Source organism: Crocuta crocuta, unplaced genomic scaffold, assembly GCF_008692635.1.
Source record: "Crocuta crocuta isolate KB4526 unplaced genomic scaffold, BGI_CrCroc_1.0 scaffold103, whole genome shotgun sequence".
NCBI lineage: Eukaryota > Metazoa > Chordata > Mammalia > Carnivora > Hyaenidae > Crocuta > Crocuta crocuta.
The window spans coordinates 1903924-1920133 of record NW_027529192.1 but is presented as its reverse complement, the minus strand read 5'-3'; the positions used below and the strand labels follow the sequence as shown (position 1 = coordinate 1920133).

General features: G+C 42.5%; 2 protein-coding genes and 1 long non-coding RNA gene across 6 annotated transcripts in view; 1 reads left to right on the top strand and 2 right to left on the bottom strand.

Moving 5' to 3' along the window:
• SFRP4 (secreted frizzled related protein 4) overlaps nt 1-9695 on the top strand; it is a 13859-nt gene extending 4164 nt beyond the window's left edge. The window contains exons 7-9 of the mRNA XM_077758314.1: nt 886-1084; nt 5243-5306; nt 7019-9695. Coding sequence (XP_077614440.1) covers nt 886-1084; nt 5243-5306; nt 7019-7204 — 449 coding nt within the window. The 3' untranslated portion in view covers nt 7205-9695. The remainder of the gene's footprint in view (nt 1-885; nt 1085-5242; nt 5307-7018) is intronic.
• The window catches only part of LOC144226801 (uncharacterized), a 497259-nt gene that overhangs the window by 277414 nt on the left and 203635 nt on the right, over nt 1-16210 (bottom strand). The window lies entirely within an intron of this gene.
• The window catches only part of NME8 (NME/NM23 family member 8), a 37746-nt gene continuing 33443 nt past the window's right edge, over nt 11908-16210 (bottom strand). For 3 of the 4 annotated variants that reach the window (XM_077758311.1, XM_077758308.1, XM_077758310.1), the window contains one exon: nt 13069-13362. The gene's annotated coding sequence lies outside the window, so the exon portion shown is untranslated. Of the gene's footprint in view, nt 11986-13068; nt 13363-16210 lie in introns of those variants that run through there. The other variant, XM_077758309.1, reaches the window with a different exon arrangement.

Sequence of the window (16210 nt, the reverse complement as noted above, 5' to 3'; positions counted from 1 at the left end):
TAATCTGAATTTCTCTGTCTTGCTGTCCACGGTGTCATGGCCACATAGCTTCTTTGAGGATGAAACCATTTTCTATTTAAGTCCTTTGCCTTCTTCCTAAGCCAGCTTTCTAGGACAGAATCCAAGACAGAGATCCATGCTAGGCTGATTACAATTCCATGGAAGGCAGCAATCGCAAGGGACCCAAAGGGCCAGAATTTAAAGCTTGATCAGACACCGTGGTGTTGATTAACAGCCATCTGTAATTACACTTACGTCTGTGCACCGCAGACCCAGCTTTGACCAAAGTCTGTGAAATGACAGGATTAAAAACAGTGATCTTCAGAGACTCCGGCCAATTCAAAAATGTTACAACTTTAATAGCTTCCTTTGGAAGACAGGAAGTTTCCAGCATCAGACGGGCAGTTGGACCACACAAACCGTAAAGTGGCTTGTGAGTCTGAGAACAGACGGTTCTTACCTCCGATAGTCACGAGGCAATGACATTTTTACTGACATGCCACGTAACTGAATTTCCTGATATGTTCTTGGCAAGCAAGCCTGCAAAACAGAACTGATTTTAGATTTTCAAGGCTGGGAAAATTCTGTGAGGTTCTCTTCCCACATCCCAGCTGTAGCCCGGTGAGGAGCAGTCGCTGGCCCAGAGGCAGAGCCCGGACCGAGCCCGCCTGGCCCTTTGCCCTTGCATCTTGCAGGATGATCGAGTCTCTAAACACGACGCCGACAGTACGATTGTGTGGGCTTCTGGCCTGCGTCTGGGCCGCTTGGACATGACCATAATTACAGGAGGGAGTCTTTGAGAGAGCTCGGCACTTGGCGTGAGTACACCATCCCTCTTCGTCTGCAGAGGCCTCATCGACACTTGTCTCAATTTTTAAATTGTAGTCATCCACGCCAAAATAAAAGCCGTGCAGAGGAGCGGCTGTAACGAAGTGACCACGGTGGTGGACGTGAAAGAGATCTTCAAGTCCTCGTCGCCCATCCCGCGCACACAGGTGCCGCTCATCACCAACTCCTCCTGCCAGTGCTCACACATCCTGCCCCATCAGGACGTGCTCATCATGTGCTACGAGTCGCACTCCAGGTAGGCACCACGGAGGGGGTGCGGGGGAAGGAGCTGTGCACTGCTTAAGGAAACGCGAATCTCGTTCGCCAGCCCCGCTCTGTTGTCAGTAGTTCTTTTTACAAAGACCATTAAGGGGCACCTGGGTTGAGCGTCAGACTCTCGATTTCGACTCAAGTCGTGATCCCAGGGTCGTGGGATCGAGCCCCACATCGGGCTCTGTGCTGAATGTGGAGACTGCTTGAGATTCTCTCTCTCAGTCTCTCTTTCTCTCTCTCTCTCTGCCCCTCTCCCCTCTTTCTCTCTAAATAAAGAAATAAAAAATTAAAAAATAGATTCGTAAATAAAAATACAGTTTCAACAGATACCTCTGTCGGGCTGTCACATATCCTAAAGATCATTTAATGCCTTGTGGCACTAAGGAAAAACAGAAATAGGAGTATTTAAATGGAATCTTTAAAAATTAATTTTGGAATTTATTAAGGGACTTCAAAAATTATAGGCAGATTGGGGCACCTGGGTGGCTTAGTCGGTTGGGCGTCCGACTTTCGCTTAGGTCATGATCTCGCGGTTCGTGGGTTCGAGCCCCGCGTCGGGCTCTGTGCTGACTGCCGGCTCAGAGCCTGGAGCCTGTTTCAGTCTGTGACTCCCTCTCTCTCTGACCCTCCCCTGCTCACGCTGTCTCTCTCTCTCTCTCTCCTAGAAATAAATAAAACATTTAAAAAAAATTATAGGCAGATAAATTACAATGAGTTAAAACAATTCTTTTCAAATCATTCAAATCAATCTTAGTGTGGCAAATATTTTTTTTTAAAGAGCTCTTTAATAATCAAGTAAAGGCAGCCATTTGAGATGACAGTTTCAGGTTTTCCTTATATACAATATGAATTTACAATATTTGATAGATCATTACATACATACCCACATTCACGCTCACACCCACCCACATATGTCCGCGTATCTCTAGCTGGGAGTAGGTTTCCCCACATCTCTTCTTGGCATCTTTTTATTTATTCTTTGAAAATTTTTAATGCTCTTATTTATTTCTGAGAGAGAGAGAGAAACCACGTGAGCAGGGAGGGTCAGAGAGAGAGGGAGACCCAGAATCCAAAGCAACCTCCAGGCTCTGAGCTAGCCATTGGCACAGAACCCGACGCGGGGCTCGAACCCACAAACCGTGTGACCATGACCTGAGCCGAAGTCAGATGCTTAACTGACTGAGCCACTCAGGCGCCCCGGCATCTTTTTATATATTGGTACATTCCTTAGAATGTACAAATCAGACTCTTCAGACCAGGTTACAGGATGGGCTCCATAACAGGCTGCAGTATATATCTCCAACAAAATCACTCAATTTTTTATACAAGTCTTCCCTTTAATTCCCTGCCATTAATGCTCCTCTCTTCTGGGTACAGCTGTAAACTGTTTTTTCAAAACACCTTTTGCAACTGACCTCACTCGAATACTTACTTTTCTGATCCGTATTCTGTCTTTCCTGATCTGTACCCTCCCTTGGGTACCCCTGGCTTTTTTTTTTTTTTCTTTAATGTTTATTCATTTATTTTGAGAGAGAGTAAAGTAGGGCCGGAAAGAGAATCCCAAACAGGCTCCGCGCTGTCAGCACGGGCTTAGGGCTCGATCTCACGGTTGTGAGACCATGACCCTCAACCAACCCTCAACCGAGCCACCCAGGTGCCTCATGGGTGTCCTTGGCTTTAACGCTGCTCTTGTACTTCTATCTTGTCTCTCTAAAGAATGAATGGGGGCTCCCGGGGGGCTCAGTCGGTTAAGCATCCAGCTTCAGCTCAGGTCATGATCTTGCAGTTTGTGGTGTCAAGCCCCACATCGGGCTCTGTGCTCACAGCCAACTTGGAGCCTGGAGCCTGTTTCAGATTCTATATCTCCCTCTCTCTCTGACCCTCCCCTGTTCACACTGTCTCCCTCACTCTCTCTCTCCCTCTCTCTCTCAGAAATAAATAAAACATTAAAAACAAAAACAAAAACAATGGCTGTTGACTGAATGTTGCTGGGCTCATCTCTTGCATATTGTTTGTATCTGCTACCGGACTCAGTGCAGTTCTGGGAATGTACCAGACTGCTGGTCATTAAATTCTATTTGAGGGGCGCCTGAGTGGCTTAGTCAGTTAAGCGTCCAACTTTCGCTTAGGTCATGATCTCGCAGTTTGTGGGTTCGAGCCCCGCGTCGGGCTCTGTGCTGACTGCCGGCTCAGAGCCTGGAGCCTGTTTCAGTCTGTGACTCCCTCTCTCTCTGACCCTCCCCTGCTCACGCTGTCTCTCTCTCTCCTAGAAATAAATAAAATTTAAAAAATACATATATAAAAATAATAAATTCTATTTTGATTCCTGTCATCCTTTCTGTTCATTTAGAGATTTAATGTCATTCTGATTAAAATACCAATAAAAATATTTTCGAACGATTGGGAGTTATGCCTCCCCACATAATGCCAATGATCATTTGTAAGCACAGACCGACAAGGGCGTGGAAAGGAGATTTTGAAAATACCATTTGAGAGGAAATTGGTTTCTGCCTTAGGAGAAACAGAAAATTGGAACAAAGCTAGACTTGCTAAAACCATGTGGTGCAAAAGTAGACACGTAGATAAATAAAACAGAGGAAGAATTCTTGAGACAGATTCTAATGTGTAAAATAACATGTTAGGAAGGAAATATGGCAAATCAATTAGACCTGAGTATATTAGTTAGTAAATTGTTGCAAATATTTTTATTTGGAAAAACAGTACATATTTGCAATTTATACTATACCTTAAGATAAATTTCAAATGGATTCAAGAGATATTTTTGAAACTTAATCATAGAGGATAAAATTAGGTGAATTAGACATGTGAAATCTGAATGACAAAATACTTTGCAAGCATGAAATCAATGTAAGAAATTACAAGAGAAAATGTCAATACATGACCTTTGATGACATTGTATCATGGACATAAAAATTACCAGAGAAAGACAACAAAGGTTGAGAAAAATACTTGCAATAGTTATGACAAAAGACTAGTAGCCTTATTCTATAAAGAGTTCATATAAGTTAACGTTTAACACATGAAGACTACAATATATAAATAATATGTACACAAATCTATATGGACAAGTTCCAAAAGAAATACAAGTAGTAAATAAATTTACCTCCTTAATTCTCTGGTCCAAATTAAAACATGATCTGAATGAAATTTCAACCATTCTGAAAACAATTTAGCACTGTGCCTTGAAAACTTTGAAAAAAATACATACTCTTGGACCCACTAATTCTACTTTAAAAAATCTGTCCTAAGGGGGGGCGCCTGGGTGGCTTAGTCGGTTAAGCATCCGACTTTCGCTTAGGTCATGATCTCACGGTTCGTGGGTTCGAGCCCCGTGTCGGGCTCTGTGCTGACTGCCAGCTCAGAGCCTGGAGCCTGTTTCAGAGTCTGTGACTCCCTCTCTTTCTGACCCTCCCCTGCTCACGCTGTCTCTCTCTCTCTCTCTCCTAGAAATAAATAAAACATTAAAAAAAAAATCTGTCCTAAGGGAATAATAAGCCAGTGCACACTAGTATATATACAAGGATATTCAACACAATGCTGGTGATAGTAGCGAAAAATGAAGGAGGTTCAACAGTAGAGAAAGGCCTAAGTGTATCATGGATATCATTGTTGCAATATTATATGGTTATGAAAGCTGTATGTTTGAATTATCTCTATTATACGATAAGATGCATATAATAGAATGATAGAAAAAGAAACGTACAGTGTGATCTGAATACAGTGTGATTTAAAAATATAGGTACAGGCAAGAATAAAAGGAAATGCTAGTAAAATATAAATGGTGGATACGTGGATTGTAGAATCAAGGTTTATAAAGAATTTTGGTTTGTAGGGCCCCTGGGTGGCTCAGTTGGTTAAGCATCCAACTCTTGATTTTGGCACAAGTCATGATCACATGGATGTGAGATAGAGCCCTGAGTTGGGCTCCTAGCTAATTGTGGAGTCTGATTAAGATTTTCTCTCTCTCCCTCTGCCCCTCTCCCTGGCTAGCATACTCGCTCTCTCGCGCTCTCAAAAAAAAAAAAAAAAAAAAAGAATTTTGGTTTTTTACACTTTTTTTGTATTTTTAACTTTTTCCTTTTTATAATCTGAATTGCTTAAAATAATTTTTTTTTTCCAGGATGATGCTTCTTGAAAACTGTTTAGTTGAAAAATGGAGAGATCAACTTAGTAAAAGATCCATAGTAAGTATAATTGGCAACACCACGAATAGCAATCTAAGTGCATATAAAGAAATTCTGTAGAACTGGGGAATTCTTCACTTTCTTCCATTTCCAGGCTCTCACAGGAGCCTGAAATCACAGCAGTATTTGTCTTTTGAATAAGTAGTTAAGAGCAAAGTTCTTCTCATTTCAACCTCAAAGATGATTTTGTTGCACTCAATCCTGATCTAATGGTTATTTCTAGATTAAATTAGGGTTTTTTTCCTTTGGTATTTAATTTAACTATTTTACCAAACAGTCAGGTACGAGCAGAGTTAACAACCATTGGGATTAAAACAGACATATACATGAAAGGGTGTGAACCCACAATTCTAAAATTCATGCTATCTCCATACAAAGCGTCATCACTCTGCATATTTAAAATGATTATGAGACTTTTATCATAATAAATTATATACAAACTGTAATCATTTTGTGGCCAAATCCATGATTTTCAGTGGCATCATCATAGAAATATTAGTAATTCAGTTAGAAGAGTTAGAATAATTTTTTGCCCAGAGATATGCTATCACACCAGAGCTAAAGATAGGAGCCTGGGTGGCTCAGTCGGTTAAGCGTCTGACCGGCTCAGGTCATCTGACTGGCTCAGGTCATGATCTCACGGCTCGTGGGTTCGAGCCCCGTGTTGGTCTCTGCGGACAGTTCAGAGCCTGGAGCCGCTTCAGATTCTGTCTCCCTCTCTGCCCCTTCCCCACACACACTCTCTCTCAGAAAATGAATAAACATTAAAAAGTTATTTTTAAGCATTAAAGATTCATAGCTGTTTGGGCCATTCACTTTTGCAGCAAATATTGTAATACCCTTCAGTAAGAATTTGAAAATATCACTATATAATAGCAAATGTAATGTGTTTACTATTTTAGAACAGATAGAGTCGTGCCCTGAGAAGGTGGAGACAGTATTTCTAGTGCCTAGAACAATGTCTGGTCCGTGGTCATGCTCAGATTCTCTGCTGAATGAAATATAACAAAGTAGGGGCATTTGTGTTATAATAAAAAGCAGTGTCTATTCAAGTAGACTTTGTCAGTTTTTTCTTACATGCAGCTATTTAAATAGTATTTCTTTCTATAATAAGCAGTGTATATAATTTTCTATCAAGGAAACTACTACCCAGAATGCCTCATTTCTCCTGGGTTCTGAGTAGCTAGCACTTGAGGGGATTCCTAGATGTGGGTGGGGCCTCTGTGTTCCTTTGGATGTAAGAGAATTAGGTGAGCCCGTCCATAAACATGGGAAGAGACCTTTGGACTTCCTAGTGGGGCTGGATAAATTTCTGCTCTTTGCCATGTCGCAGCCTGTTTAGAAGCTTTGCCGTGTAGGAATGTTGCATCATCGAGCCTGTGGGCAAAAGTACATGGGCTGGGGCCTCGGGCTCTGGAGTCAGACTGGGTGAATTTGAATCCCAGCTCTGACATTTATCAGCTGTGGGACCATCTGCAAATAAGCTCTGTGTGCTCCCTTCCCAGTCATGACCATGGCGTCCACCTAGAAGGGCTGTTGTGAGTTTCAGTGAAACGAACGCGAATCAAGACTTCCTCCCATACTGAGCCTCTTTTCGAATCACCTGGTATATGATAATGCAGGGTGGCTAAATTGCATTAATTCTGATATTAGGGCCACAGCATGACATGGTGAGACGCATCTGATGGTCATGTGTGCAAATTGCCTCCCAGCAGTGGGAAGAGCGGCTCCAGGAGCAGCAGAGGGCAGGTCAGGACAAGAAGCGATCGGCTGGGCGTTCGGGTCGTAGCAACACCCAGAAACCGAAGGGAAAGCCGCCTGCTCCCAAACCGGCGGCCCCCAAGAAGACCATCAAAGCCAGGAGTGCCCAGAAGAGAACAAACCCCAAAAAAGTGTGAGCCAACAGCGGAGACTGCCTCTCGGGATGAGGCCGGGCACTGCCCAGCCAGCCTGGGGGCGCGGTGCCCTCTCCTTGCCTCAACGATGGCAGTCCCCCCCCACAGACTCACCGTACGGCAGTTTCCTTGATGATATGCTTCCATTTTTTCTTTTTCAGCTGCCACCAACCGTAGTGGTAGGTACGTCCTTTGTTTGGTACGGAAGGTACAGGAAAGCGGGGAGCCGGGGGACAAAGCTTCTCGTGGCATTCAGAGGAGCCCTGGTTGCGCGTAGTCTGTGAGATCTCCAGGTGGGGAAAGGATGCCTGCTCCTTACCATTTGACCTAATATGTGCATTGTAAAATAAATGCCATATTACAAACAAAACACCCATTTTTTTTTTTTTATAATACGTTGTATTTCAGCTTCTGTTGTTCAAATGCTTGTGATGTTTCAAAATGTGATTGAAAATAGTGATTCTCAGGAGGGAAGCAAGAGGAACGAAGAATGAATGTCTCAGAGATCTTTGTATGTTTACCATGTGCCCAAGAGTTTCTGTGATGAAAGGGAATTTTTGAACAATCTAGAAAAGTAGCATCTGGGAAATTTTAACGTACGTTTGTTTTTTGTTTGTTTATTGGTTGGTTTTACAATGAAGCCTTTCACCTAGAGTTTTTAGGTAGACACTCAAGAAACTAAAATAATGATGATGATAACTAAAAAAATAAAAGGGAAGGGCAGAGATACCACCTCCGGATCCTTGTTTTCTGGTTACCATGCCGTTGGGTGGAAAGGCTCAGAATGTACATTCCTGATGCTTCGCATTAGTAACCATGCCGCAGCACCAGAAACAGAGAGTGTTTTCCCTCTGATGATTTATATACCAGTGACTCTGCCCCCAAGAATTTTACAGCTGTGCACACACTGCTCATGTCACTTCCCAGGATGCCCTAGACCTCTTGATGCCAAGCCTGAGAGAATTTGCTCTCTGCCAGAAGCTGGTGCTTACAAAGGTGTTGTGGGCCCAGTGTGAGAGGGCCAGGACTCCAGTCCCTGCTCTCAGCCACCGCTGCACACCAGCTCTGCACCCAGGAGGGCAGCTGCAGTCACTCCTCCTTTCCAGGATGTAGAAGAACAACCTGAAAGCTGAGGTATAAAACCTCCTGTAGATCTGCCATTGCCCCTGCTTCTCAGAGAAGGGGTAGGTGACATGTTGCGCTCACACAAGATCATTAGACACACAATCTGACTTCACCTCTGTCCGCCGCCGGGACGCAGGAGTGAGGTGTGTGGGGAAGCCAGGGGAGCGTGGAGAAATGGGGTTGCCGAGCATGCCGGCAGGGGCTCCCCTTCTTCCTAAAAGCGGCACAGGTCTCGCGTGTCGCCACCGCCCCAGGGCGGCAGAGTTTAAGGAATCCAATAGATGGACTCACACAAGGGTACCAGTAAAATGCTCAGCGTATGTTTCTGTTATCTTAAAGGCCAGACTCCTTAGCCCTTAAGGAATGCTGGGTACGTGTTAGCATAGCATCCACACTAAAGAAACCTGGGAAAGGCTGTTAGAAGGCCCTGGCAGCCCAGCTTACCTCCTTAGCGTTGCAGGGCTTCTTTGGGGAAGGGAATCAGAAATGGAACTCTCCGTGGGAATGGAGAAGCAAACACGTATGTAATTAAAAAAAAAAAAAAGTAAACACTATTTTAAGTGCAATACTGAATATAATAAGAGTTTGGAGATGACTACATACGTAAACACTGTTTGAATATTTAACTGAAATCATATACTGAATATGACACAACACTTAATACTTCTTTAGGAACATTGATACATTATACAATACTTAACTCTGCACGTTTAAACATTATAGGTAATCGGGCGTGTGTATCAGTTTGATTAATCGATAAAAAATTAAGTAGGCCACCGGTTATTTACTACGAAGAAGTCAAAAACGAACATCAGCCCACACTAGGGTTAAGATAAAAAGTGTGGTAGTGATCTTTGTGTGAAGGTCAGAGATTTCTTTTTCTCCCTTAAATATTTTCTCCATCAAAATACATGTGAGAGGAGGTGAATATTAACATATGGAGAAGAAAGCTGAGGTATTGAAATGAGAATTATTTGAAGGTTGGATTACTTTTGTGAGGAAAGAATAGCATTTTGCAATATTATGATCAGCAAATTTCATAATTAAGAACAATGGGAGGCATTTATATTTTCAATAATTTTGTTGGTTTTTCAATAATACAGGAAACATGTATTTTCTATAAAGTATTTAATAAATGCATAAAATAAAAATAGTGGAATTACAATCCTACCTAATCCTATTTATCACTATGCAGAGGTAATTGCTGGTAGTATTTTGGTATACAATTGTCCAGGTGTTTCTTATGCATTTATATAATGATTTGAGAAAAAAAACTAGAGCTTATTATACATACTGTTCATTAACCTTCCTTCTTCACTCAGCCTCTTTTGAGTTGAGTTCTCATGTCAATAAAGCTGATGCCACCTCATTTATAATGGCTCTGTTGTAGTCCATGGTTGCTTTACTCTACAAACCCTTGTGTTATTAGGCATTGATGTTGTTTTTTAACATACTGACTAGCTGAGTCAACATCTTGATAACTATTATCTGTGCACATCCTTCATCGGTCCTTTGGGATACATCAGGTTAAATAGCCTTGCTGGGCCACGGAGTATGTTCGCCGAGGAAAGTCCCTGACTATGGTGTCAGTTATCCATCAGGATGTTGGACCACAGATAGGGAAAAATGTTGACTTTCCAAATCCTCACTAAGACCGTTTGGCCCTGCCAATATTTCTTTATACATTTTAGCTGGAAACCGGATGTCATCTTGGGCAAAGCTCCACTCCTCCTCTGTGAGCCATCACTGAGCACATTCTCAACACTCCAAATACTCAGGAAGCTGGCAAATGAGTGATTAGGCACTTCAGAGAGGGTACAGTTGATGGACAGATAGGTGATTGATAGATGATGATGATCAATGACAGATAAGATAGATAATAGATACAATANGTGATTAGGCACTTCAGAGAGGGTACAGTTGATGGACAGATAGGTGATTGATAGATGATGATCAATGACAGATAAGATAGATAATAGATACAATTGATGATGATAGATGGATAGAGGGATGATAGATAAGACAAATGATAGCTAGATGATAAGATAGATTATAGATGATGATAGATAAATATGATAGATAGATAGATGATAGATAGATGATAGATAGATGATAGATAGATGATAAATCTCTTGACTTGGGAAAGTCTATACAACCTTACAACTTCAATCTTTTTAATGATTCAAATTTAGTAATATAACTGGTCAGCTAGAGAAACCAAAGAATTAGGATGTAGCAGACATGCCAATAGATTTTCTTTCAGTCCAGCCTTCTTTTAAGATACATGAAAATTTAGATAAACAACCTTGGTTTCTTGCTCTTTGGTTGAAACCAATGCAGTGTGAATACACTTTTGCCTTTTGTCCTTGGATGCTTAAAGGGATGTCCATTGAAAACTTACAATAAGACTCCTTCACTTGAGCTGGTTCCACTTCTGTTGAGTGGAATTAGTCCCTGAATAAAAATGAAGAGCACGTATTTTTTGTTTTGGGGGTTTTTTTGGTGGTTTTTTTTAACCACAATTTTCTATCTGCTGTTATCACCCACTCAAAAAGCAAAAGTGGTTATTTGGAATTGTGGAATGAAAAATATGAATGGGACTTTAGACCTCATAATCTAGCTTGGAAAAAAAAAAGACTATACTAGGGCTTATCTGCCACTTCACTTGTAGTTAAATTAGAGAAAGATCTGGGCCCCCAAAGCTACTCAATTTTAACTTAACAGGCCAAAGTGCTCTGATAACATAAAGCCAGGCTATTCGAGGGAAGGCTCATTTATCACCACACAAAGACCAAATAGAGAACAAATTGTTGTTTCTGGTTATAGAATAATATATGCCAATATTGATCATATTTCCTAATGGGAAAATAATTTTTGAAAAGCATTTTACCCTAAAAGGTATATCATGTCACAGTGACAGACAGACATGTCAACCAAAAATTTTAGTTGTCACCTTTGTGACTTAACTGATAAGCAAGGAATGATGTGTTCTCCAGATCAATGGAGTATGTGGGATAGTGTATTTACCTTAACATTAGTACCCCAAAGGGAATGCGTGACGCTAGGAGGGCAATGAAATATCTCCCACCTTTTGTTATTCAAACAACAGAGATAAGCAGAGAAAAGCAGAAAGAGGAGAACCCCAAATGTCAAAATCGGCATTTCCGGCACTTCCAGACTCTGAGTATATGAATAGAATAGTGTTAACATGAATGCCTTTCCATATAAAGAAATAAAACTGTATTTTCATTTTCCACAACTGCATAATTTAGATGTACCAGAGTTTATTTTGCCAGTTACTTGTGAGAAGGGATGTTTAAATGTGTTTCCTACGGCATATTAGTTTTTTGTGACACAAGTAATTTTCCGCTCGGATTGAATTTTCAGGACCAGAAAAAAATGAGCACAAGAGCGCAAAGCATAAATGCTTTTGCGTATTTTGTCTAGTGAACACGCGTTACTTTTAGAAGATGCTACAAAAATATCATGAGAGAGAGAAAAGGGGAGCGAGGACAAAATGGAATGTAGTATGGTTTTAAGCCATATGGACACACAAACGTGAAACCTGTTTCATGGATGACATGTACATCGGTCTGGGTCCTCGGAGAAGCAGGCACAAAATGGAGTGGACTGCGGAAGGATTCGGTTCAAGGAAATACCTATTGAGAGATGGGAGGGGAGATGAACAGGGCTGGCGGAACAGAAAATGAGAGGGAAGAGAGGTTGAGTGGAATCACTTCACACTCCCTCAACGTCTTAAGGAGAATTTGGCAAGGCTATTGGGAAGCGGTGAGACTAGCCAGACATCAATGAGCCCCTCATCTCCCAGGAGCAGCTCTGCCACCGTGTTCTGCCACACTCAGTCACGGACGGGGACCAGCCCATGGAAGGCTGGTTTTGGCACAATGTTAGCAATGCATTTCAGACCATGGTGTCCGGATACCTGGTCAGCTATGGTCCCCATGGTTGGTGTCGAGCAAACAAATGTCTCTATCAACTTTGGTAATTGCCGTCTATAAACTATTTGAATCTGTAAAAGCCCAAAACGTTAATGTCTTCATGTCTTTCTGTTCTATTTCAAATTTATTGAAGGGAAAATGTGCCAATCACAACTATGGTCTTACAATATTTACCCTTCTACCTAACAGAGGTTTCTTCGTACTCTGTAAAGTATGTAAAGAGTATAAAGGATGGCAGTTATGAGGTAGTTCACAAGGCAATTCATGGCGGTAATAAAGCCCATGATGAGTAATTTTGCCTTTACAGGTCCACGCAGTGCCAGGACAACCATATAAGCATAAGCATATCCAGCTCAATACTTTTATGAGATCCATTTTATAACTGGATAATCGTAAATTATGTAACTGTAATATCTAGGTGAGAACCACTTAATGATGGTGAGTTTGGATCACATTAGTGATGCACTTTGAAAGAGAAAAGGAGCATACTTCATTAGCAATTAAATCTAGCTAACAGGAAGATTCATAACCAGAGGGCGGATTCCAAGCATCACAACACTGTAATAACATGAATAACATGATGTAGTGCAAAGAACTCAGATTGAACAAAAAACGGTATTATGAATAAAATTCCATCATGGTATCAAGGGATATCTAAAGTGCTGTTGTTGAATCAAACCAATGCATTTTTAAATTCATTAGCCTTTTTAGTCTTCTAATAATTTCAAATATTTATTATGTCACTGAAATATTTCACATGCTGAAGATCACACGGACAATTGCTTAGTCAACGTTCTCCCTTTATTAAAAGCATGAAAAGACTGGCTTTGGAGGTCACCCAAAGTAGTTTCCAAGGGATGAGCAAGTTCAAACACAGTTCAGGCAAGAATCAGTATCAGGGCATCCACCCCAGTGAGCGGAGAGGGCACCAGCAGAGTCCAGGAAGAGGGCCACAGAATAGGAAACCCATCCATTTTCCTGACGCCGTCTATTTACAGAGAACAGGAGCCGATGAACAGATGCTGGAAAGTATTGGGTGCCAACCCAGAACGCTTCAGGTCCCGTCTTGGAAGGGGGCTATAGGGACAAAGTGGGGCCATCAGAAAACTTGTGGCTTCAGGGTCAAGGTGCACAAGAAAGCCAGTCCTTCAGGAAAGGGGTTGTCTTGTACAGTGCAATTCATAATCCAGTTCTGCCCTCAATTGCTTTAGCCACGGTGGCTGAGATTTCTGAGACGTGTGCTTTCTGCTGCAATTCCAGCGGAGATTCAAGATCAGTCCATTTGGCGGGGACGCTGACAACTTTCTAGCCTCTTCTAACCTTTCTTCAAGAAAATATTCACAGGTTCTGCCAATCTCAGCTCCCATGTGCCTGCCTCGCGCGGCTGCAGCCCACTAACTTCAATCTCAAGACCAGCACCCGCACAAATTAGGGTTTCACCGAACATATCTCTTTGGGGCATTGATTATTGGATTTCTTACTACTTAGCTCAAAACGAATTCTGTAATCCTAGAGGAATACCCTTTCCCTGTCTTGCTTATAAAAATCTCTATACAGAGAAGACCACATATACAGACAACTGAGGGAAACATGCCATCTGCTGGTGAAATGTGTTATTAATTTTGTTGTTTTAATGCTTTTGAAGTTCTGGACCCTTCCTGAGTGGTCCAGGCACCGTGCCACTTGACAGCTAATAGTACTACACCTGAAGGAGTGCGGAAAGGTAAGGAAGGTGAAGGTTTTTACTATACTTATTTTTCTGCACAATCAAAAAAAAAAAAAAGCCAGTAATCGATTTACCCTAGTTTTTTTTTTAATGCATTCTGAAGAAAAATCGAGAAACATCCTTACTGTTCATTCACATGTGCTTCTCAAACATAACATTGGAACACTAGAGTTGTGAGGTGAGCAAGGTATTACTAATACTAACTAATCCAGAGTTGATGTCAGCAAGACGGCAGAGTAGGAAGCCCCGGCCCATCCTTCCCCCTGCAAATTCACCAACTCAAGGACAATTCATGGACAAATTTCCTTTGCATGAAGTCCAGGGACTAAGTGGAAAGCCCTTGCACTCTACGTGACCATGACGCCAGAATCACCAAAGCCAGTAGGGAGATGCGGGACGCCCTGTGCCTGGAGCCCCCGCACCCAACACAGCAGCATGTGATCAGGAAGAAACCTCCTAACTCTTGGCTTCTCCCAGGGGAAGGAAGGAACAGGTTGGGGTGTCCAGTGCCCCAGCTTTCCAGAGCGGGATCCCAGCAGACTGACCTAGGTCTCGTCAGCCTTGGAGGCTGGATGGATCTAGCACAGCCTCGTAGGCAGGGGAGTACACAGATGGAAGACACCGTAGCTCCCCTTCTTCCCAGTGCAGAGGGCAGGTCAGAAGGCCCAGGTCGGGAGGGGGGCAGCTGGAAAAGGCAGCATGGCTACGCGGGGGTTGGCCCTAACAATCTATCCGGCCTCTGGGGTGGGTGGGGGAGCCAATTGCCCCAGGCAGACAGGTGGTCAGCTGGGCTAGGGTGGCTGTGGCCACACAGGCCTACAGGGCATGGATACCCAAGGCTAGGGGTGGGGGAGCAAACTGCACACTGTCATGTGACTCCCAGCATCCAGGGTGGCTAGGTCCCCGTCTCCATGTCCAGACTGTGGTGTAGCCAGGAGCCTGAGTCACCTGTGTGGGTACCTGCAGGCCACAGCCTGCCAGGTCCAGCCTGCTGTAAAACAAAGGCTTAGGGGCATCGGGGTGGCTCAGTCAGTTAAGGTTCTGACTCTTGATTTCATCTCAGGTCATGATTTCAGTTCATGAGTTCGAGCCCCACATTGGGCTCTGTGCTGACCGCGCAGAGCCTGCTTGGGATTCTCTCTCTCCCCTCTCTGCCCCTACCCTGCTTGCACTCTCTCTCTTAAGATAAATAAACTTTTTTTTTTTTAAAGGCTTAAACATAACACATAAACAGGTAAAGCTCCCAGAAAAAAAAAACAAAACAAAACAGGAAAAGCTGCATGATACTGGTCTTGGCAGTCATTTCATAGATAAGGCACTAAAGGCACAGATAACAAAAACAAAAATAAATAAGCGGAACTAAATCAAACTAAAAAGTTGCCACACAGTAAAGAGAACAATCAATAGAATGTAAAGTCAAGCTGTAGAGTGGGAGAAAATATTTGCCATACATCTGATACCAAAATCTATAAAGAAGTCATAAAACTCAGTAACAAAGAAAACCCAATAACTCCTCTAAAAAATTGGGCTAACAGGGCGCCTGTGTGGCTCAGTTGGCTAAGCCTCCGACCTTGGCTCAGGTCATGATCTCATAGTTCATGAGTTCGAGCCACGACAGGCTCTGTGCTCTGATTCTGTGTCTCCCTCTCCCTCTGCCCTCCCCCTGCTCACACTCTGTCTGTCTCTCTCAAAAATAAATATGTATTAAAAACAATTTTTTTAAATAAATAAAATGGGCTAAGGACTTGAACAGACTTTTCTCCAAAAAAGACATACAAATGACCAACAGGTATATGGAGATATGTTCATCGTCACTCATCACCAGGGAAATGCAAATCAAAACCACGGTGAGAGGCCACCTTACACCTCTCGGGATGGTGCATATGTGTGTCTTTAGTAGGACGTGGACAAACTGGAGCCCTTACACCCCTGGCAGGAATGCAAACTGGTCCAGCTGCTGTGTAAAAACGGTATGGAGGGTCCTCAAAAATTAAACAAAAGAACCACCAAAAAATATAGGACTACCAATGTTACCCAAGAATCCCACTTCGGGGTACGTATCCAAAATAATTAAAAACCGGATCTTGATATTACCATTCCCACGTTCACTGGAGCACTAATCACAGTAGCTAACATGTGGGAACAGCCTAAAATGTCTATGAACAGGTGAATGGATAAAGAAAATGTGCTGCCTACGCA